Here is a 25215-nt window from a genome sequence, read left to right as displayed (position 1 = left end):
TAAATATCGAATTATTTACAAACCAGTTGTATTTAAGAGTAGTTGAGGGTTTTTAGGATTATTCAAAATGAGTTAGTAAATGATTAATAAAATATTGAAATCAACGTTTATTTATTATTCAGGCATATACTAATAGTTAACTAATATGTTAATAAATGTTTTATTAACTCAACCTCATGCAGTTTTGTGACCTAATCTAAAGTGAGGACTATTTATGCTTTATAAATCCCTTATAAATGACAAATAAAGGCTCAGAATCAAATGAACTATAATCTTTGCAATCTTTTCTAAAATTAAAAATTACTGCAAAGTTTAAACATTGATGAATAACAGGAGTGTCAAAATACAACAAAACTGGATAAAACAACAATATAATAATTAAACTATGTAATAAAATGTAATGTTTAAACTCAGTGATTTTATTTTAGATAAGGTTGCAAAGATTTATTTTTTTATTTGAAGTACAGTTTCATTTGTGTATCTTATGAATAGGAATAAATAATGTCATTTTTCCTGTTTAGAATTTAACTGAGCCTTTATTTGTCATTTATAAAGGATTTATAAAGCATGATTAGTCCTCACTTTAGATTAGGTCACAAAACTAGGTGAAGTTGAGTTAATAAAGCATTTATTAACATACATAGTAACCATTATTATATGTCTGAATAATAAGCTATATACACATTGATTTCAATAGTTTATAAATCATTTACTAACTCATTCTAAATGATCCTTAAAACCCTCAACTACTCTTAAAAACAACTGGTTTGTAAATAATGCAATACTTAATTTAGTAATGAAAAATAAATAATTTACTATGTATGAAAATACAATTATTAAGCACATTTTAAATGTGGTTATAAGTCAAGAATACAGCATTTGTAGCTGCAGTTATAAACTGCTTACTAACGTTTATTAATGTAGAGTTAATGCTTAACGGATAATGAATTCACTATTTGCTAATGCTTAATAAATGATTTATAGTATGTAGTTATTATAAAGTGTTACCGTTTTTTCTACTATGGAAGTGAATGGTTACAGGTCTTCATCTTTTTTTTTTTTAAATATCTGCTTTTGAATTTGCCTGATTACCCCAACTTGCCTAATTAACCTAGTCAAGCCTTTAAATTGCACTTTAAGCTAAATACTAGTACTGTATCTTGAAAAATATCTAGTCAAACATTATGTCATCAAGGCAAAGATAAAAGAAATCAGTTATTAGAAATGAGTTATTAAAACTATTATGTTTAGAATTGTGTTGAAAAAATCTTCTTTTCGTTAAACAGAAACTGGGGAATAAAATATAGGGCAGTGGGGTTATAATTCAGGAAGGCTAATAACTCTGTCTTCAACCTTATATCGTGATATGAGATTATATAGCCCTAATGGTATTTACGTCCCAGTTTGTCAGTACCTTTGGGGCCTACGGCGTGCAGGAGTTTCATGTGTTTCCTGCGCAGCATGACGGTACGGAAGCTCTCATCACACACAATGCATTTAAAGGGCTTTGTGTTCAAATGGATGATCATGTGCCGATTCAGACTACCGTTAGTGGTGAAACAGGTCTCACAAACATTACATTTATAAGCCTTCACCCCTGAGAGAGCAGGAAGAAAAAAAAGCAGAGAGGAGAAATGGTATGAGCAATGTGTCGTAAAATAAATAATAGGATTGAACTTTTCAGTGCAGGTTTACCTGTGTGTGTGTTCAGGTGTGATTTGAGCACTCCAGAGGACACAAAGCTCCGTCCACAGATGTTACACCGATACGGTTTCTCTCCGGTGTGGGAGCGGACATGCTGCTTTAAATGACTGGACTTTTTGAAACCCTTATCACACAAACTGCACCTGAGAAACAAATCGTGTTAGGTAGTACTGCACAAATTGAACCAAATGCATCTAATGTGACAGGATATTGCAGTTAGCAAACAAACAAGACTAGTGGTTAAACTAGGTATTGCAGTCCAAATTCAAAACATTGGAGAGTTTTTTTCTGACTTCTCTGTGGTTGACAGATTGACGGCACAAAAAGGAATCTACAGACCTGGCTGAAGATCGAGCCTTACAATGTAAACTGCTCTGCTAATGTTTATGTTTAAAATATTTATATTGTTTGCTAATAAAACCCCACCTCATCTAGATTATCATAACTCTGAATCTGTGTCTCATTTCGGAGACTCCTGATGTCTTCTAGCCGCAAGGCAACCAGGGGTGCTGAAATATAAATGGGTAAACTGGAAGTGGGAGGAGTTACAGGCGGCACTGCATCAAGAATCGTCATTCATCTAGATCACCACATGAGCTCAGGACTACTTTGGCAAACCTTTATCAAGTACTACAATACGTAATTACATCCACAAATGTCCGTTAAAACTTTTAAAACTAAACCTATGTTAACAGTGTCAAGAAGCACCGTCAACTTCTAGCATCTGGGATGGACCATCACACAGTGGAAACGTGTACTGTGGTCAGATGAATCAATATTTCAGGTATTTTATTTGAGCAGAATTGGACGCTGTGAGCTCTCGACCAAAGAAGGAAAGGATCATCCATACTGTTACCAGCAACCAGCAAAGTTTAAAAGCCGTATGGGGTTGTGTCAGGGCTTCTTTTCTAGGGACCCCTATTCATATTCATTCTGCACACATTACAAAGTCCTGGCTGCGGAGGAAGAGAATACAGGTACTTGACTGTCCTGCCTGCAGTCCCGACCTGTCTCCAATAAAGAATCTGTGGCATATTTTGAAGTGCAAAATGCAACAACGAAGACCCCACACAGTTGCCCATCTTAAGACTTGCTTGCAGGTAGAATGGGACAAAATTACACCTGAAACACTTTATCACTTGGTGTCTTCAGTCTCCAAATGTCTTTTCATTGTTGTGAAAAGGAATGGCAACATTACAAAGTGGTGAATGTTTTATTGTTCCAACTTTGAGTTAAATTAAATTTTGAAAGCACCTCTTTCTTTTTTATTTGCATTTGCCATACTGTCCCAACCTTTTCTAATTTGGGGTTGTAAAATAAAGACAGATTCTGTCATTCTGACACTGAACGCACATTTTCAAAGCAGAATAACTGACTTTGGCATTGGTTTTCAGGTAAACCAGAATGTTCACTTTGCAAGATTCTTTAATATCTGCAAATAGGGTAATGGTGTTTTTTATGCTTTAGAAGAGTCAATATGAACAAGATTCGCCAAGTTATTACTCCACAAAAAGATGAAATCTGTTGTTTCTTTTCCAAAAAATCTCCTATTCCTATCTTATATTAATTCCAACTCTTCTAAAAAGACATGGCTGCTTTATATGATTAACAAATTTCATTTAGGTTTCAAAAGTATTTTACATTTATTAACAATGGTTGTAAATATGCAATATAACTCATTAAAAGATTGCTTGATCACAATTCAAATATCTATTTGATACTCCAACATGATAACAAATTGAATGGTAATTAAAACTGTGACATGCACAATCAGCATTTGTCCTACCTCTTTTTAACCAAATCAGTTGTTTATTCTTCAAAAAATCTAATTCATCCAGTAATGAACCAAGCTGAATCTTAATCTTATGACAACATTAATTATAATCAAAATGATTCACTGCTCTCTGTATTTTAAGCGTGTGAACTTACTGATAGACTCTCTTGCTGAGCTCATCCTCATCCTGGAAGCTTTGTGTCTGGATAGAAAGCTGCAGTTCTCCTTGACTAGCCTCCTGTAATAAACCACTTGTCTGCACACAAAGACAGACAAACACATATGCACATATTTAAAATAGAAATTAATGATAACAATATCAAAAGTAAAGGAGAAAGGCCCACTCACATTTTTTTATACATTTGAAACAACAAAAGAATTATTTGAAATCTTATTTAAAGAACAAATGAAATCAAAACTAATCATATTTATTTCGTCAGCTCACATTGCTAGTTTTGTGGTGAACAATTCCTCTGCGCAAAAGCATTAAGGGCGTATCCAAATCCAATTGGGCTATTTTAAGGACGGAATAATACACTCTGCGCTGCATGGTCTAACAGGGTTGAGCTTATTCTCTTAATGAGTTATAGGTGTATTTTGAGAATAAATCAGAGTCTCATCTCCAATTACCTTTAGGTGTTAGTTGCGTCACATCATGACGGATTTGCTATTTACATGGCAGACTTTGTAAATGGAAAAACTGAATGTTTCACTAGCGAGCGAACAGTTAAACAGAGCATCTGCAGCGAGTGGATGAGAGAATGAGCCTCCTCCAATCTGCGTTTACTTTTACTTTCACTCTTTTGTGGATAAGGAAACGTGTTGTACGCACAGACATTCATTAGCCAACATAATTACTTTAGTTTGTTAAGTGCAAAGATTTGTTTCAAAACTATTTCTAAATTCAGTTCTAATTTCCAGCAAACAAATAAATGAACAATAATAACGAAGTGTGTTCTGAAAACTGAGTTATATCCAAATACATATGTTATGCCCCAAATGGTCCAAAACCTGAAAGATGGACAAATCTAAGCTTGTTTTTAACAAAACAAATATAAATATGCATTTAATAAATAATTCTACAAATAATAGCATTATACCAAAGCAAAATGTCAGTGGTTTTTATATTTACGTAGAAAGTAGGCTAATATTTTTATAAATATTTTAATCCTTTAAGTCTTTTTCATTTGTAAAGATATTTGTGTATTGCTTTAAATCCTGCGTGTTTTCAGCAATGTGTTTAAGGCGTTTAAGCACATATAACGCGCCAACAATGTGCTTAACACATCTCTTTTCTAGACCGAAACACCCATGAGTTCACTAAGTGGTACAAATAGCTATTTAAACAAACGTAGCAGAAAATGGGAAAAATTTGGTTTGCGTTGGTCTGAAAATAACAACACGTCGTGGAAACACGTCTTGCGCCTTGATGCGCCGGGTCTATGATAGGGCCCTAGGTCTGTCTGAGGTATTGGGCGTGGCTAACACACTTAACCACACCCCTCCGACTAGCAGTTATGACAACAAACAGAAATGGTGAGCAGGAGGTGTCTGTTAGGTTGTAATAACTCTCCCCAAACCTTTTTCCTGATCTGATTTCCTGAATGTAACGTCTACTTTACTACATCCAATCAGCTCCAGGTAGAAAGAGCAAGCCATGGCCACTGTTTTCTCATTTAATATTCTGTGTTTCTAGGAACTGAGTCACAAAACTAAAAAAAATAATAATAATATAAAACGGTCACACCTTCCGGACTTTAAGCACAGAGGTGTGAGAGAAATTCTATTATTACACGACTCTCTGGAACACTCAATTCTGGTCAATCACAACAGTTCACAGTATGTTATTCCCAGATAACAACCAACCGCTGAAACTTCAAATCACCTTGACCAAATTGAAACATACATTCATATCCATCTTTATGTTTACGACAGGGGTGCTCAACCCTGTTCCTGGAGATCTACCTTCCTGCAGAGGGTAAAGTCTACATTGGATACGCATCAATATAGCAGCATTTTTTCATGACACTGTATAACAATAATTCATATTTTTACAGTTATGTGATGGTTGGGTTTAGGGGTGGGGGTAGGCGTTAAAAAATACAATTTATTGGATAATTTAATAGATAACATAAATAATACTCGGTACAACTACTATTTTTACTTTACTGTGATATTTGGGTTCAGGGTTGGGGTGGAGGTAGACGTTAATAAAATACAATAAATGGGAAATTTAATAAATAATATAAATAATTCTCGTTAACTTCCCGCCGCAACCATATCCAATCTAGCAACAACCCCTGCAGATTTCAGCTTCAACCCTGATCAAACACACCTGAACTAATTAATTAGGACCTGAACAGCAATGGATAATTACAGGCAGGCGTGTTTGATATGGCTTGCAGCTGAAATCTGCAGGGATTGTTGCTAGATCGAATACGTTTGCGACGTTTGTCTGATATAGGGTGACTTTGATAAAAGGGTTAAGACTCTTTGGTGTTGTGCATGTTTAAAGATTTAGGAGCGACATGTTTGTACCTCGGTGTGTGTTACGTGCAGTAGGTTGGGAGGATGGTAGCTGGCGGTCAAATCCTGTGACTCCAGTGTGCTTGAGTCCTGAAGCTGCTGTACCGTAGAGAAATGAGCCTGCTGGGTGAATCCTTCAGATATTGTGAAACCTGCGACAGAGCACAAGCGCATTTTAAAACCAGGGACAAAATTTTCTAGTAACTGTGAAAACATTTGTCTTTGATTAGAACTGGAATCGAAACTCAGCAAAGAAGTGAAACTACAGTTAGCTGACAGTGATTGTCAGGCTGGAAAGTGACCAGCCAAAACCATCTAAAACCAGCTTGACCATCCTGGTTTAAGCTGGACATAGCTGGTTTTGGCTGGGCTCCCAGCCTGGCTTGGCTGGTCAAGCTGGTTTTAGCAGGTCATCTCCCAGCCTGTCCAGCTAAAACCAGGCTGGAAATGGCTGGAAACCAGCCTGGAAGTAACCAAAACCCCTCTAACACCAGGCTGGTCGATTTTTCAGCAGGGATTCAATGTGTGATAATGAAACAAAGCAGCAACAAAACGCTAATCCAGATAGTCATGCAGTGTGAAAACATCTGTGACACGATTACTTTGAAAATCATGCAGCCGGAACTCGGTATTAGGATATCAACAGCACTAGCAGCTGCCGATATATCCATGTCTGTGATTGTATTTACGTTGGGAAAAGTCTGCAAGAGTGTTACCTTGCGTCATAGTGGGCTGTTCAAATGTGGACTGAGGCAGAGCTGGTGCTTCAAACTGAGGTAGAGCATGCTGGGCACTCACAAAGGATTCTGTGGATTGAAAGATTTTTTTCATTGATGGAAAGCAGTAAAGAAATGAACCAAATTTATCCAACTTTTTATTTTACTAATAATTTAAAATCGAGCACCTTAATTCACACTCCAGCATATATAGCGCCATGAAATTTTTTCCCTGTACTTAACATTTCGCTTACACTTAATAACTTAAAAAATGTAGACTGTTTTAAACAATCACGTTTAAATAACTTTAATGAAATTAGTTGAATATTCAAATGTTGATAAAATGCATTATTTTTCATGTTATTGTTATTGTATGAGATTTGAACTTAAGATTTATAAATTAAGAATTTCTTTGTTTTTCGTTTTTTCGTTCAGTTTTTGAAAACAACACAGCACAATTGTTGAAATAACACCACAAACTTTAAATTCAAGCACTTTCAAGAAGCTATGTTTGTTTTTAAGTACTTTCCAGCCCTTGAATTCATATGTCTGTAATTCAAGTACTTTCAAGAAGTGTAGGAACCCTGTAAGGAATACATGAGTGTTAAAGAAAAGAGCTCTTGTCCCGGTCACCTGTTTCCTGCAGTGGATCTTCCCCCAGTGTCACCTGCTGCACGTCTGTCACTACCTCAAGTATGCTCTGGGTCTCAGTGCCATCCACAGCAGCGGTCGACTGCATGTCAGTGGAGCCCTGCTGCTGTTGCAGCTGTTGAGCCAGTTCATACCTGGAAATAAACACAAACACATCATTTTAAATCTCTCCCCATACAGACAACCTGTGAGGAAATAGATGTTGTTTACATTGCTGCAACTACAGTTGAAAGCGAAATTATTAGCCTTCCTGTGAATTCTTTATTATTATTTTTTTTTAATATTTCCCAAATTATGTTTAACAGGGCAAGGAAATTTTCACAGTATGTCTGATAATATTTTTTTCTTCTGGAGAAAGTCTAACATCATTAGCTGTTGATCTTTGGTTGACTTTAAGTTGTGTCATGAACTAACTAATATTTTATGTCATATTAATGTGACAATCTTGACGTTGGAGTCTGACCTCAGGTTCTGACGTAAACCCGATTTTCATATACAACCAAAATGTAAAGTTAGTCTGACGTCTGCGTGAACTCCGGTGCCTGCTGGGAAGGTTGTGCTATATAAAAAGTGTTTCATTTCAGATATTTTCACAAACATAACAAAACGAACCAATAACAATCAAAACATTTGAGGAGCCGTCCATAATGAACTTATTTCAAGTGTTTGCTTGTTCATTAAAAGAATAGTTCCTCCCAAAATTTAAATATCCTCATCCTTTACTCGCACTCAAGTGGTTATAAACCTTTATGAATTTCTTCTGGAGAGATATTTTGAAGGATTTCAGAAACCGGCAGCCATCGACAGCCATAGTAGGAACAAAAAAAATGGACGTCAATGGCTGCTGTTTTCCAGCATCTTTTTTTGTGCTCAATAATGAGTGAGTGATGAGTAAATGATGGCAGAATTACATTTTCCAGATGAATTATCTACTTCTACTGATCCAGACATGACAAATCACCTGTGTGTTTTCATGTGCTTTCTGCAGTTGGGGGAGGACTTGAAGGTTTTCTGGCAGTAGGGACACATGTAGGGCCGCATGTCGCTGTGTGTAGTCGTGTGGCGCCGCAGACTCCCGCTGGTGGTGAAGGTGGTGTCACATATTAAACACTTGAAGGCTTTGAGGCCAGAGTGTGTGCGGATATGAGCCTTCAGCACACCAGACGAAGCAAAGCCCTTACTGCACTGTAGGCACTTATACGGCCGCTCACCTGTGTGTGACCTGCAAAACAACGACAGCAGACTTCAAAACTAAGCTCAACTTTACACTTTCATTACAGGGTGTCCGTGAGGTACTAAAAAATCTAAAATATCCTAAATTTCAAAAACAAAATTTTAGGCCTTAACAAGTCTTAAATTCGCTGAAATATTGACGAGCAAGTCTTAAAGGTGCAGTATGTACTGTGAGATTGACAACCAGTGGTTGAAACAGATATTGCACTCCTGGATTAAAACAAACCCAAGCACAGGTTGCCAGATTGAGGACCAACAGTAGGAGCGATCGAGTTTGACTGAAGCTCGATTTAAATCGTGTTCTATATTAAAGCAATGGCACACTATAGAAGGAATATTTTCCATATTAAAAGGAGTTTTTTTTTTCTAACCAACACCTGAAATTTCTATTTTGCAATTGCCTTTTTGCGGTCGATGTATGATAAAGAGGAGCTGAGCCGAAAGGTAAAGCTCTCGATCTACCGGTCAATCTACGTTCCTACTCTCACCTATGATCCCGAGCTTTGACGGAATCTGCGCACGCAGAATTCTGCAGATTTTTAGCCCATCATTGATTCTGTTCATTTACGTGTGTAAATGTGTGTACATTTTTATTTATTCAGTTTTTAAAGTAATTTCAGCAATATTATCGACTGACATGAAAATTTTTATTTGATTTATTGACAATAGTGGTAGATATATTATATGAGAGACTTGCTTTGTTTACCAAATAAAGTGTATCTAATTGGATTTGCATTGTAAACAATAAATAAAACTTAAAAAGGTATTACTTTTTATTTCATATATTAAGGTTTTAGTTAGGATACTCCCAAAATGATTCTGCGTAAATCCGCAGATTTTTACCAAAATTCTGCGCAGAAATAGCAAAAAAATGTCAGCAGATTCCATCTGGCCCTAGTCACAACTGAAAGGACAAGATTTTAGATACAAGTGGCTGGAATGAGTTTCCTTCGCAGGGTGGCAGGGCGCAGTCTTATAGATAGGGTGAGGAGCTCTGCCACCTGAGAGGAGTTTTGAGTAGAGCCGCTGCTCCTCCACATCGGGAGAAGTCAGCTGAGGTGGCTCAGGCATCTGTTTCGGATGATTCCTGGACAACAACCTAGGGAGGTGTTCCAGGCATGACACGCCAAGAGGAGGCCCCGGGGAAGACACAGGACATGCTGAAGGGACTATGTCTCTTAACTGGACTGGGAGCACCTCTGGATCCCCCCGGAGGAGCTGGAGGAAGTGTCTGGGGAGAGGGAAGTTTGGAATTCTCTCCTGAGACAGCTGCCCCCACGGCCCGGCCCCGGAAAAGCGGATGAAAATGAATGAATGAATGAAAAGATGTACTGTTCCTTCAGGAACAGGGTTGTACAAAAATAATGCATTAATTTTTTATGTCAACCAAAGTTGATAAGGACTGAAAATTAGTAAGTAAAAAAAAATTTTATGAATTCACCAGACATGAAAATAGATGAAAATAAGGCAAATACACAGAAAGAAAATTGGAAAATATGACAATATTTTTGCTCAAATTGACAAAAAACATGTTTGTCAATGCGATTATATGAATATACAGCAACAAGTTCAAAATGTAAACTCGCTAAAATAGAGTTTTCTCTTATGAATCATCATGTCTGGGTTTTGACTATGAAATGTAAATGTTTGAATGTTAGAAATTCAAAACTTCTCTGCTAGGAGGAAGTCCGCCCAACCTGGCAACATAAAAAATAAGGAAACGAATAACAGAATGGCAAAAAGCGCAATCTAGCAACACTGGTTACTTAATACATCTATACCACAACACATTGCATCTTGACAAACCACCAGCAGGAGGCGCACACCTTTCCTCTCCTTATGCACCAGACACTTTCTTTATAAACACTACATGTTTCTGAGAAATGATGTGCAATTCTGAGTGTGTTCCATGCAGGTGAGTGGGTTTGACAAACCACCACTAGGAGACACACTCTTTACTCTTGGTGTATACTTGTATAGTATGTGAAGAGTTCAAATGCGAAAAAGCTCTAAGTGCCATCTGACATTTCTATAGAAAAATGAACATACATATATAAGTAAAAATGTATGCATGTGTAAAACAAAACTGTTAAACTTAATTATACATGTCATGGTGCTTTTTATGCTAATTTCAAAGAGCCTTTGGATAAAAGTATCAGCTAAATGAATAAATGTACATAGGGTTTGCAAACAGCATTACAAAGTACTATAATAAATACATACTATATAAATACTACTATAATACTATACTATAAAAATAATACTTACATTAATACTATAATACATCGAAATCAGCATATTGGCTACTTGAACAGAACACTGGCTTAATAATTTCTATTTTTTATCCTTCACAGGACACCAAAAGCATTGATTGAAACAATCTAAGTATGTATAACTTTTTTAGCTGTGCATAACATGTACCTAACGTGTTGCTTAAGGTGGCTTGACTTCTTGTAAGCTTTGCTGCAGTATCCGCACTTGTATGGACGCTCGTTTTCCACAATGTCCAGATACTGCTGCAGGGTGGCCCGTGAGCTCTGGTTCTGCAGGAGTCCTGCAGTAATTAAAACAAAACAGACGAAGAAAATCAGTCAGTGTTTTGGGGTGCATTTTCATGTCCTCAAATTTAAGAGGGCAGATTCTAAAAACACCACGAGTGTCACATGCTTGCATATATGTGCAGTAAAAGGAAACTGTGACATTTGTTCACACAGTAGGTCTTCTGCAGTATTTCTGATGATTCAACAGATGATTCATCTGAAAAATCGACCTTCTGCCACTTTTCCAAATGATCAACTTGAAGTCAAGTTATTATTTATTGCTTTTATAACTTGGATCGATGACAAGACATGTAAGTTAGTGTACAGCCTACGTTAAAACTGTAAAACAGAATAAAGTTTGTGGGCCCAATAGTTAATACATAAAGCAGCCTATTAACAAAAAGTGTGTTTAATTGAACTGGAACTTTTAATACGATTTTCTTTCTTGTAAATGATGAAAAATTGCATCAGTAATGTGTCTTCTTTGTCCACTTGTGATCAAATCAACAAAAAAGGATCTAAATACCTGTGTTAACAGGACCAATGTCAAATACATTTTTTACTACATTGTAATCTAAACTGGGAATCGATAAGAATCTAAATCGACAAGCGGAATTGAAATTGATAAGCAGAATCGAAATCGATAAGCGGAAACGAAAACGACAAGCTTAATCGAAATCGATAAGCAGAATCGAAATCGATAAACGGAATTGAAATCGACAAGCGGAATCGAAATTGGTAAGCGGAATCGAAATCAATAAGCGGAATCAAAATCAATAAACGGAATCGAAATCGATAAGCAGACTCGAAATCGAGAAGCGGAATCGAAATCAATAAACGGAATGGAAATCGACAGGCGGAATCGAAATCAATAAGCAGACTCGAAATCAATAACCGTAATCAAAATCAACAAGCGAAATCGAAATCAATAAGCAAGTGGAATCGAAATTGATAAGCAGACTCGAAATCAATAACCGTAATCGAAACCAACAAACGTAATCGAAATCAATAAGCAAGTGGACTCGAAATCAATAACCGTAATCAAAATCAACAAGCGAAATCGAAATTAATAAGCAAGTGGAATCGAAATTGATAAGCAGACTCGAAATCAATAACCGTAATCGAAACCAACAAACGTAATCGAAATCAATAAGCAAGTGGAATCGAAATTGATAAGCAGACTCGAAATCAATAACCGTAATCGAAACCAACAAACGTAATCGAAATCAATAAGCAAGTGGAATCGAAATTGATAAGCAGACTCGAAATCTATAAACGGAATCGAAATCGACAAGCGAAATCGAAATCGATAAGCAGACTCTAAATCGACAAGCGAAATCGAAATAAATAAACGGAATCGAAATCGACAAGCTGAATTGAAATCGATAAGCAGACTCTAAATCGACAAGCGAAATCGAAATAAATAAACGGAATCGAAATCGACAACCAGACTCAAAATCGATAAGCGGAATCGAAATCGATAAATGAAATCGACAAGTAGAATCGAAATCCAAAAGTGGAATCGAAATCGATAAACGGAATCAAAATCAACAAGTGGAATCGAAATCGATAAGCAGACTCAAAATCTATTAACGGAATCGAAATCGACAAGTGGAATCGAAATCGATAAGCAGACTCGAAATCGAGAAGCGAAATCGAAATCAATAAACGGAATCGAAATCGACAAGCGAAATCGATAAGCAGACTCGAAATCAATAACTGGAATCGAAATCAATCAATCAATCTAATTCAAAAAACAGAAATTCAGTCTGTGTTTTTCCATAATGGAAATTAAAGTGTAGTTTAAATGCTTAAAATAAACAGAATTTAATATAATATTGATATATTCTCTTTTAACTGTATTGTTTTATAAGGTGTATGTAGGTTGGATGATCTTCCATACCCATGTCGGTGATGAGTATCGGCTCTTGGAGAGGAATATCAGGCAATGGCAGATTGCTGCGGGATACTCTGGTTTTGTGAGGCTTTCGGGGGTACTTGTGTTTTTTATGGTGTGTACTCTTAAAGTGAGAGGCGACGTGTGTTTTCCTGTGGCCTGATGTACGAAAGTACTTCTCGCAGTGAGGGCAAGGGAATGGCCTTAAACCTGAGGAAAAGCAGATAAGCATGCTGAGTCATTTTTACCATGAACTTTGCAAAGGAGTCAAGAATGTCAATATATTCATTAGTGCCAAAATGCTTTTTAGCTCTGTACTTTGATGATACATGTGAATTTGCACGCACAAACACACTATAAAATGACAATAAAATTTAAAAGCTTATATAAGTTAATTAGTCAAATTATGTTAATTAGGTAGGTCACTGTGTAATGATGGTTTGCTCTGTAGACAAAAAAAAAAATTGCTTAAGAGGGCTAATAATATAGACCTTAAAGGGGTGGTCCACTACGATATCATATTTGAAACTTTAGTTGATGTGTAATGTAGCTGTTTGAACATAAACAACATCTCTGAATGTGAGACGCTCAAAGTTCAATGCAAAAAGAGGCATTGGCTTTTACACAGGTAGTTTAGCAAAGACTACAATGAACAAAGTTTGAGGACTACAAAAAAATACATCCAGGCAAGTGAAATCACAAATGCTTCAGGTTATACGTATTCACCACGTGCACACACCCTGCGCATCGAAGGGGCTTGGCCCGAGGCGCTGTAAATTATAGCAGAGAAAGCTAAAATGCCATCCAGATGCTGCTATTTCCATAGAGCAAGTTCTGTTTCTGTATTTGGGCTTCCAAAAGACACGACATAAAGAGAAAAGTGCTTACAAATTAATTTTAATTATGTTACAGAGAATTATAACAAATATATAGCTCTAGTACTTGCCAAAATTCTCCTCCAACCGACGAAGCTGTGTATTGTGAGCTACAACCTGTATTTTTATTAGTTAAAATTGATTTGATTTGATTGATCAACTACATGCACAGTTTCTAGCGTTAACGGTATGTTGACGTAAACAATGGGAAATGCTGTTTGGCACCGCTAACAATTTAGCTACAAATTTATGTTTATCAGTCAAACCGCTGTAAACACACAGGCTGCGTCCGAAACTGCATACATCCATACTATATAGTACACTAAAATCAGTATACGAGCCGAATAGTATGTCCGAATTCATAGAATTTGAAAATCAGTAAGCGAGAAGTACCCGGATGACTTACTACTTCCGGCAAGATTCTGGAGTGCGCATCCCATGCATGCTGTGCTATCCTATGATGCCCTGCGAGAGAATTCATGAATGGGAGTGAAGCAGCGCAACTGAAGCAGAATAGGATATATGCCGAAGCATGCTAATAGGACTTTTAATTTGCTAGTAACCTGGGTTAAGCGCATCCGGTGAACTGTAAGCCAATGCAAAAATCTGTTTTCTTTTAAAATCAGTGATCTCCACTGGCTGAGAGATATCGGATATAAAGTGGGTCTCAGATTGTACAAGAAGCACTGTATTTAATTATATTTTTCCCCGCCATGTCTTTATAATAGGAGCATTTATTTTACCCCAGTATATTCAATGGAGCTTCTGTGCTAGCCTGCCGATTCTGACGGGCGTGTGCGAGTAAAAGGCCTTTTGTCTCGTTTTACACTTGAGCAACTAAATTAATGCCAAAGTTTAATTACTGAATGTATTTTAATTACATTACAACATAAATGCTGTAAAAGGATTTGTATAAAATGAAAAAAAAAAATCACAATAACAGGTCACTGGAAATTTATCAGTATGGGAACAACACTATCTCGGCATATACCCTATTGGACACTTCTGCTCTAGGAACACTGGATGTTTATTAAGTATGTACATAGATATTACATGTGTAGTTCTCACCAGTGTGCAGACGCTGATGGACCTTCATGCTCCCAGATGTAGAAAAACACTTCTTGCAGTGCTGACACTCGAAGGCTTTAATGCCTGTGTGGATCTTCATGTGAGCGGTCAGAGTGCTCTTGACCGCAAAGGCACGGAAACACTGCTTGCACTTGTATGGTTTCTCATGAGTGTGAATGCGGATGTGACGCACCAGATCACTAGGCTTTTTGAACTCTTTGGAGCAGTACGGACAACCGTGCCACCTGACACCATTCTCCTGCCTGATGTTGCCTGGAAACAACAACACATTTTTGAATCTGCTATACAGTGGTTAATACATACAGAGCTGGGGCTGGTTGCACAAGCAGTGCGTAAGTTAAAACGTAGCCTAGTTGTGACTTAAAGAGACACTAACTTACACACTACTAAATAGTTTTCAGTTAGATTCTCAGATTATGTCTGTCTGAGGTATTGGGCGGGGCTAGCATACTTAACCACGCCCCCTGTCAGTTTTGACAACAAACTGAAATGGCAAGGACGAGGTGTCTGTTAGGTTATAATAACTCTCCTGAAACCCCCTTCCCCTTCTTTCTGGATGAAATGTCTATTTTAATCCAATCAGATCACAGCAGAGAAAACAAGCCACACCCACTGATTTCTCATTTAATATTCCGTTTCTCTAGGAACTGCATCCTAATAAGAAAAAAATGATGGTAGCTTCCAGTTCATGCAGATTTCAAAGCCAGCAGTGTCACGCTTTCTTTGCATAGATGTTTGTTTGAATGCATTTTCCATTGATAATGGTGGACTGCAATGTCAAGCACATTGAAAAAGTCCTTAGTGGTACCTCAAAGGTACATATAAGTACCCAAATGCACCTTTGAGGTACCAATATGGACTCTTCAGGTACAAATATGTACCTTTTGAAAAGGTACTGCCCCAGTGACAGCTCTTGTACCTTTATTTTTGAGAGTGTAGGATACCTAGCAACCTAGCATTCCAACGTACCTAGCATCTGTGTAGGCTTTTTGATTATGTTTCTTTTCTCCTTTTTTACTATTGTGTCAGTCATGAGTATTTTTGAAGGGACTGGTCCATCTGTTGAACTGGCCATCGGGGAAACTGTGTCCGACTGAAGCTTTTCGGAGCTGCTCTGAGTTTCAGGCTGAACAGGTATCTCAGTCAGTCCGCTGTTCTCCAAAGCTTGCTGTGAAAACACCACATTAGCATTTTCATCAGAGCCAATGTAATCCGTCATGAACCGTGAATCTTACAAACAGTTGAAGTAAGAGTTATTAGCCCTCCTGTGAATTTTTTTTTCAAATATTTCCCAAATGCTGTTTAACAGAGCGAGGGATTTTTCACAGTATGTCTGATAGTATTTTGTCTTCTGGAGGAAGTCTTATTTGTTTTATTCCGGCTAGAATAAAAGCATTTTTATTTTTTTTTAAAACCATTTAAAGGTCAATAATATTAATATCTTAAGCAATATTTTTTTCAGATTACCTATTTCTTGTTTATGTAAAATACCTTGAATTGCCTCTGTGTATGAAAGGTGCTATAAAAATAAACTTGCCTTGCCTTACAGAACAAACCATCGCACAACCATTGTCTACAGAACAAATCAAACCATACAATAATAATACATTTTATTTATAACGCGCTTCTCTAAGACAACAACAAAGTAATCAAACATGTAATAAAATACAAGTATACATTAAAAAAGTTCTAAATTATAAACACAGAATAATATAATAATAATAATATTATTATATAATATTATATAATTATATAATATTATAGTTTATATAAATTATAAACTAAATTATAAATCTACAAATGCAGTCTTAAAAAGATGAGTTTTTAGCATCTTCTTAAAACTAGCTAGTGTGGAAGCATTTCTTACAGAATAAGGGAGAGCATTCCATAACCTAGATCAGGGGTGGCCAATCCTGTTCCAGGAGAGCTACCTTCCTGCAGATCTCAGTTGCAACCCATAATCAACACACCTGGCTGTAATTATCACGTGGTGTTCAGGTCCTAATTAATTGGTTTAGGTGTGTTTGATATGGGTAGCAACTGAAATGCAAACTGAAACACATGGATTTATCCTACCATGAAATCAGATTAGTGTATTTAATGGCAACAAATTGGATCAGAGAACCATCTTGCACATGCTTCATCTTATCTTATATTCCTATTACATTTTTTTTCCTTAAGTAAAATGGTTATCGGGTACCTGTAGGATGTCCTGGTTGATGGCTGCGCCTATGGTTTGCCCAGGTGGAGGTGCCTGAGCACCATCAGCCGTCACGTGGTCAGAAAGCTCCAGCAGCTGTTGGATCACATCTGTCACACCCTCTGGGCCTTCTGACCCTACTGCACCCTGATCAACCTGCGCATGTACTTTCTGAAAAACACAGCAATCCTTTATGGATGGGTCAGGAGAACTATTAACAAATGGCTTTTCACTTTACAAAATGTCTTTGTATTCCTCTTAGTTAACGCTAGATTTGTATACATATATGTTAATTTTTAAGTTTATTTTTAAGTGTCACTCCTGGTCCTCCATATGCAAAAACATTAACAAATACAAAATAATAATAGATTATAAAAATACCATTTTTATTCTAACATATTAAAACCAGGGTGGCAGATAATACCCCTTATAAAAAAAAAAGATATCAGCATTAAGAAGAGTTATCTCAAACAGGAACAGACTGTAATCACCTGTGTGGCTGGCTCTTCCACTTCCATTACCGATATGTGCATTTTGCTGATGTGAGCATTAAGGCTTCCAAGCTTTTTATACACACAGCTACAGTCCATACATGGGAAGAGAGGAACACCAGCCGCCTGAAAAACATAAAGCCTGTTTGGTCACACTTTACAATAAGGTTTCATTAGGTAATGTATTTACTACTATGAACTAATAATGGGCAATACTTGTAAAGCATTTATTAATCATAGTTCAACATTTACTAATGCATGATTAAAATTAATTACGGTATCACATGACTGGAATAATCCATTCTGATTGGACAATTGCAGCATTCTGTTTGTTACTCAGCATTCTGTTTGTATGTTATCCCGAGTCATTTCACGGCTGTCGGGAATGCTCGATTCCCATTGGTCAGTTGCGACATTCTATTGTATGTTATGCCGAGTTTTTACAGGGCTGTCTGGAATACTCGATTCTGATTGGTCAGTAGCCACATTCCAAGAATGTAATCCAACGTTATTACACAGTTCTCTGGAATACTTAATTCTGATTGGTCAATCGCAGCATTGAAGGTTTGTTATACTGAGTTATTACATGGCTGTCTGGAATACTCGATTCTGATTGGACAGTTGCAACATTCCAAGGTTTGTTATCCTGAGTTATTACATGGCTGTCCGGAATACTCATTTCTGATTGGTCAGTTGCAACATTCTATGGTATATTATCCTGAGCTATTACAGGGCTGTCTGGAATACTCAATTCTAATTGGTCAGTAGCCATATTCCAAGAATGTTATCCAACGTTATTACACAGCTCTCTGGAATACTTGATTCTGATTGGTCAGTCGCAACATTCCAAGGTATGTTATCCTGAGATATTACATGGCTGTCTGGGATATTTGATTCTGATTGGTCAGTCGCAACATTTCAAGGTATGTTATCCTGAGTTATTACATGGCTGTCCGGAATACTCATTTCTGATTGGTCAGTTGCAACATTCTATGGTATATTATCCTGAGCTATTACAGGGCTGTCTGGAATACTCAATTCTAATTGGTCAGTAGCCACATTCCAAGAATGTTATCCAACATTATTACACAGCTCTCTGGAATACTTGATTCTGATTGGTCAGTCGCAACATTCCAAAATATGTTATCTCAAGTTATTAGAAGGCTGTCGGGAATACTTGCTTCTGATTGGTCAATTGCAACATTCCAAAATATGTTATCCCGAGTTATTACACAGCTGTCTGGAATACTCGATTCTGATAAGTCAGTCACAATATTCCAAGGTATGTTAGATGAAAGCTACTGAATAACGCAAGCTCATCTGTGACCTTAAGTGAGTACATTCAAATCCATGTACTTACATCCATATTCATATGTATCTGCTTGTCTGTCACGCCATGGTTTTGGCTGTTTTTAACTGTTTGGTGCCTGTTAGTATATGCTCTATCCATCTGGTTTCGTGTCTGTTAGCTTTGGGTTTTTTGACTGTTTGTAACTGAATAACTTGCAGGTTAGTGTATACTCCATCAGCTGTTTTCGTTTCTGTCACATTTGCATTTAATTAACGACTGAATAAACTATTATATCTCAGAACAATGTTTTGTGTCTAACTTTTATGTTTTGTAACAAGTAGCCGGTGCAATAAGCGGAATAAAGTGCTTCCAGGACAGTTGCAAAATAAATATAAAAAATAATGCGCTTTAGTCAATTTTGCATCAGGCTGCCGATAAGCCTGTCCGGCTTTATTCAGCAATAACAATCTCATGCATGTACTTTAACCATAAATTAACAAAGATGAATAAATACTGCTATAAATGTACTGTTCATTGTTTGTTCAGGTTAGTAAATGCAGTAACTAATACAACCTTACAGTAAAGAGCTACCTGAGAGTGAACTCTCTGAACATGTGAATGCAGGTTTCCTTTTTGGGAGAAAGATGCAGGACAATGCTGACACATGTGAGGTTTCTCCCCTGTGTGTCGCACCATGTGAGTCTGCAGCACTACTTTCTGGTTGAATGACTTTCCACAGTGAGAGCACTTATACGGCCTTTCACCTGAAACAAAGACAAAATACATGATCAAACAGGCAACAGAGCAGGTTCATGAAAATCTAAATATTGCCTCTTTTTAGGTATAAAAATGACCTATTAGTGTTTACCTGTGTGAATGCGTATATGTCGAACCAGCTGACTGGGTTTCTTGAACGTCTTCCCACAGTGGTGGCAAATGTTCTTGAATCCCCTTCGATCGATGTTCTTGTAGTTTCTTGAACTTGTTATAATGGGCCTTAAAATGAATTCAAGATTGGATTATAAGCGACACAGCTGAACTTATAATAAGCACATATCAAGCAAATAAAAGTACATACAATACATCAATTCGCTTAAAAACTCTCAAAAAAAAAACAGTCAAGAATGTCCCACTGTGTTTTCGAACACACAGCACCTCCATGAATTAACCACAAGATGGTTTGCCGGTCACAAAAATTAACGAGAGGTATTATATTAAAAATAAATTGTTAACATTGTGGACATTTTACTGCAATTTGAATATATTCAGAAATTATATGAAGTCAGAGATGTTTCTTTGCAGTTTCCTTAAAATAGGTCCATTGTATTTCTTTGTTTTGTTTGTGTAATCAGGCTCCAAAAAAATTGGTTTTATTTTATTCTGATGATCCCTTTCGCACATTTTGTAGACTATGGGCCCTATCGAACACTAATGCGCAACAAGGCATAAGAGATGTTAGGCACAATTTGTTGCTATTTTCAGACCAGTGCAATGGTAATTTTCACGTTTTGCACCATGTTGGCGACTCATGGGTGTGCTGGTCTAAAAAGGAGGGGTGTTAAGGCGCATTGTTGTGTGCCTTGCACATATGAGAGCAAAAGCATTTGCTATTTAAACAGAATGCTGCAAAGCATCAAAGCGACTCTTCCGCCAAGCTGAAAATATCAAACAACATTTGCATTGTGCCTTGCGCCGCATTGCGATAGGTCAGGGGTTTTCAAAGTGTGAGGCGCGCCTCCCCTGGGGGGCGCCAGAGCATGTCAGGGGAGGCACGGGAAGAAATATACAATAAAAATATAATTATTAAGTTTAATTATTATATGTATTTTTTATTATATTTAAACGTTTTAATTAAATAAAGCAAAAAAAATAATAATAATAATACGTCAAATATAAGAAAACCTTTTTTACCCAGAAGGCCATAGCTGTGAATTCGCTTCTGTTTGGCAAGCCCGCCAATACAGGTATATGCCTGCTAATACAATGGGTCGGTTTCTGAGACCCCCCGATTCAAAGCCCTTTGGCCGCCGGGAAGAAGAAGGCGGAGAACCGACGCAGTTTTAAAATGATTTATTAATAACAGTGACGGCAGCTCCTCACGGAGGTTGCCTTCTAAACCAAAACAAACGGACAGCAGCTCCTCACGGAGACTGCCGTCAAACTGAAAGCAAAAGTAAAATATGTCCGGCCCGGTCCTCTCTCGGCTTCCTCTGCCCTTGTTCCTCCTTTTATGATCCAGAGCTCCTTCCGTGGGATCCGAGTCAGGTGCGCATCGCAGATCCACTTACGCGGTGGCCTCACTCTGTTCCCACGGCTCTCGGCCACGCCCCCTCGCCACAAAAGCCTTCAAGTTCAGGGCTTAAACCCAAAAGACGACGATATGATGATCAGTATTTGAGTTTAGGATTTACGCGGACAGGACCAGCTGATGAACCACGACCTTTATGTGTGGTTTGTCAAAATATTTTGGCTAATGACAGCATGAGACCCGCTAAACTTCGACTGTTTTGACTGGGATGGACAGTTCTTGGATCTGTTCTATTCATATTGAACCATCATCCTAGTTTTAAAAACGTTATATTAAAATACTTGTTATTACTCTAAATAATTGCACTTTCATGCAAATGATGATAAAAGTGAGCTAACAGTCTGACATCTGTCTGTGTCTTTATATATATATATATATATATATATATATATATATATATATATATATATATATATATATATATATATATGTGTGTGTGTGTGTGTGTGTGTGTGTGTGTGTATGTGTGTTTGGGAGGAGGGGGGCGCCAATGGATAAGTTGTGTCAAAAGGGAGGCCCACTGTCTTAGACTTTGAAAAACCCTGCGCTAGGTGTATGATAGGGCCCATAATCTTTAGATGTTAGTTTCAGTCTGTTAGTTTTAAGGACATCTATTAGCTAGTGGGATGCAAAACAGTGACAAAATCCACCTTTAAAAAATGATATAAAATTATTATAAACATTCAAGCTTTGCAGTTTGAAATTTAGATTCTGAAACAATTAACCATGCACAAATCACCCCAGATCGTTTGTCCTTTATCATTACATAAATCATCTGTTAGTGATTTCTTTCTTCTCTAAAACCACCCTTTGTCTATGAAGACATTAATTTAGCAGTCATCATGCAACCACACCTGATCTTGGCATGACTTTTCAAATGTTCTCTAAGCTGGTTTTGTGTCACGAACTCTTTGCTGCAGGTCTTGCAGGTGTACGACTTGGCTCCACTGAGTTCCTGCCGGTGTTCTTCCAGATGCACAGAAAGCTGACTCTGCAGGATAAACTCATCTCCACACTCAGAGCACAGGAAGTTCTGACAAAACAAAGCATACTGTTAAACAATGCAAAAAGAGGCAGCATGGCAACTATATTTACATTCTACATGAAGCTAATGATATCCTTGACTCTTTACAGTACTTTAAAGGGACCTACTATGTAAAAATCACTATTATACACAGTTTAATCACCGTTGTGTGGCAACAAAACAAGCTTCTAATGGTAAAAAATATATTAATTAAAATTTTTATAGCCACACTTCACAAAAACAGTCTACAGAAACACTTTGATTGACATTTTCTTCTTCGTACGTGTCATCAGACGGGGAAAGCCCCGCCCATTAGTTACGATCTCTACCTCATTAGCATAGGACATTAGCCTTGCTTTTGAATCTGCCACTCTGCTGACACAAATGCATTTGTAGCTCCGCCCTCTTTTGAAAAGGGCACAATCTCATTTGAATTTAAAGTGACAGTGACCAAAATAGCACAACTAGGATCAAAGACTAAAAGGGTCAGTTTTAGAGTTATAAAACACTATTTAAGTATTTTGAGCTCAAACTTCACATACACACTCATCAGACTTATTTAACATCTTGTGAAAAGGGGCATAATAGGTCGCCTTTAAAGATAAATCAACCAATCAAGTTTCAGTTTTCAAAGGGAATATATTTCCAGTAGAATTCAGTAGGAAGATGTCTGACCTCTTCTTTCTCGTGTATCATCACATGAGCCTTCAGACTAGCCACTCTTGAGAACTTCTTTTGGCATACCGGGCATTTGAGTTCACTGGTGGTGTGGGTGGATTTATGAAGGTCAAGGTTATACTCCACGTTAAAGGACGCCGGACACTGGTCACACCGATATGGCTACAATCCAGGAAGAAGTAAAGAATATTGTCAGTACATGAGAGGTTAATTTATCATTACTAATATGTAACAACAAGACCAATTAGCGCTGCACAATATATCGTTTCAGCATCGATATCGCAAAGTGGGAATCTGCAATAGTCTCATCCCAAGATATGCATTGTTGAGTCTGAATTATAGTCGACCAGAAGCGACAGAATTGTATTTAATCACTGTATTTATTTGGAATTTAAATGATTTATATTAAAAAAATATCTATCTGTCTATCTATCTATCTGTATATCTATCTGTATATCTATCTGTATATCTATCTGTATATCTATCTGTATATCTATCTATCTATCTATCTATCTATCTATCTATCTATCTATCTATCTATCTATCTATCTATCTATCTATCTATCTATCTATCTATCTATCTATCTATCTGTCTGTCTGTCTGTCTGTCTGTCTGTCTATCTATCTATCTATCTATCTATCTATCTATCTATCTATCTATCTATCTATCTATCTATCTATCTATCTATCTGTATATCTATCTATCTATCTATCTATCTATCTATCTATCTATCTATCTATCTATCTATCTATCTATCTATCTATCTATCTATCTGTATATCTATCTATCTATCTATCTATCTATCTATCTATCTATCTATCTGTCTGTCTGTCTGTCTGTCTGTCTGTCTGTCTGTCTGTCTGTCTGTCTGTCTGTCTGTCTGTCTGTCTGTCTGTCTGTCTGTCTGTCTGTCTATCTATCTATCTATCTATCTATCTATCTATCTATCTATCTATCTATCTGTCTATCTATCTATCTATCTGTAAATCTATCTATCTGTATATCTATCTATCTGTATATCTATCTATCTGTATATCTATCTATCTATCTATCTATCTATCTATCTATCTATCTATCTATCTATCTATCTATCTATCTATCTATCTATCTATCTATCTATCTGTCTATCTATCTGTCTATCTGTCTGTCTGTCTGTCTGTCTGTCTATCTGTCTGTCTGTCTATCTGTATATCTGTATATCTGTATATCTATCTATCTATCTATCTATCTATCTATCTATCTATCTATCTATCTATCTATCTATCTATCTATCTATCTATCTATCTATCTATCTATCTATCAATCTATCTATCTATCTATCTATCTATCTATCTATCTATCTATCTATCTATCTATCTATCTATCTATCTGTATATCTATCTATCTATCTATCTATCTATCTATCTATCTATCTATCTATCTATCTATCTATCTATCTATCTATCTATCTATCTATCTATCTATCTGTCTGTCTGTCTGTCTGTCTGTCTGTCTGTCTGTCTGTCTGTCTGTCTGTCTGTCTGTCTGTCTGTCTGTCTGTCTATCTATCTATCTATCTATCTAAAACTAAACAATAATTTTACTTGGTCTAAGAATTTTGATATTGGACTAGAAACAAGACAAAAAGTAAGAAAAGCATTTTTTTTTTTGCATTGTGATTATTCAATTTCTGTTTCTGAATACCATTAGACTCCCCAGTAAATCGTCATATATTGCTATTCAAACTATCCTCTAAAACAGTATTCATATCTCAATATTTATCGCAATCTCAGATTTTATGTATATGTATAATATACAATATATTAACATGGACTGATGCAATGCATTTGCAATATTTTTAAAAGGATCCAAGTGTGATTGTCATGTTTATATATGCCTACACAAACCAAACGCTTAAGATTGTGAAAAAATTAACCCGTTGCCCTTTATCAATATGTAAATCCAGTGTTAATGACAGTATTGCCACCATGAACCCAGAGCAGACCTCAAGTGAGGAGATGATAACGTATAATCCCTTGCCTTATCATTGACTTCATGGTCTCGCAGGTGTCTCTGAAGTTGACTCTCACTAGGGAAATTCTGGGAGCAAACATTACATTTGTTTTCGGCATGCTTCTGGCTCTCTGAACTTGCTCCTTGACCTCCATCTGCAAAGCAAAAAACCCCAAAAAACATTTATTAATGGCTAAATTGGCCGTACAGTATGGGTATGTGTGT

At 36.8% G+C, this 25215-nt stretch overlaps 1 protein-coding gene across 2 annotated transcripts in view; it reads right to left on the bottom strand.

Annotated features, from left to right (window-relative positions):
* znf236 (zinc finger protein 236) overlaps window positions 1-25215 on the bottom strand; it is a 72910-nt gene that overhangs the window by 23328 nt on the left and 24367 nt on the right. For both annotated transcript variants that reach the window (XM_087286188.1, NM_001442776.1), the window contains 18 exon segments: window positions 25018-25145; window positions 22995-23159; window positions 22150-22328; window positions 19856-19983; window positions 19579-19751; window positions 17697-17822; window positions 17206-17376; window positions 15975-16173; window positions 14985-15257; window positions 13048-13251; window positions 11026-11158; window positions 8333-8593; window positions 7354-7505; window positions 6721-6810; window positions 6017-6156; window positions 3634-3734; window positions 1696-1847; window positions 1415-1597 (listed from right to left, as the gene is read on the bottom strand). In XM_087286188.1, the coding sequence (XP_087142314.1) occupies window positions 1415-1597; window positions 1696-1847; window positions 3634-3734; window positions 6017-6156; window positions 6721-6810; window positions 7354-7505; window positions 8333-8593; window positions 11026-11158; window positions 13048-13251; window positions 14985-15257; window positions 15975-16173; window positions 17206-17376; window positions 17697-17822; window positions 19579-19751; window positions 19856-19983; window positions 22150-22328; window positions 22995-23159; window positions 25018-25145 (2958 nt within the window).

This window comes from Danio rerio, chromosome 16, assembly GCF_052040795.2.
Source record: "Danio rerio strain M-AB ecotype USA chromosome 16, GRCz13ab, whole genome shotgun sequence".
NCBI classification, from domain to species: Eukaryota; Metazoa; Chordata; class Actinopteri; order Cypriniformes; family Danionidae; genus Danio; species Danio rerio.
Note: the sequence above shows the minus strand (reverse complement) of the source record. Positions and strands in the feature narration are given on the sequence as shown.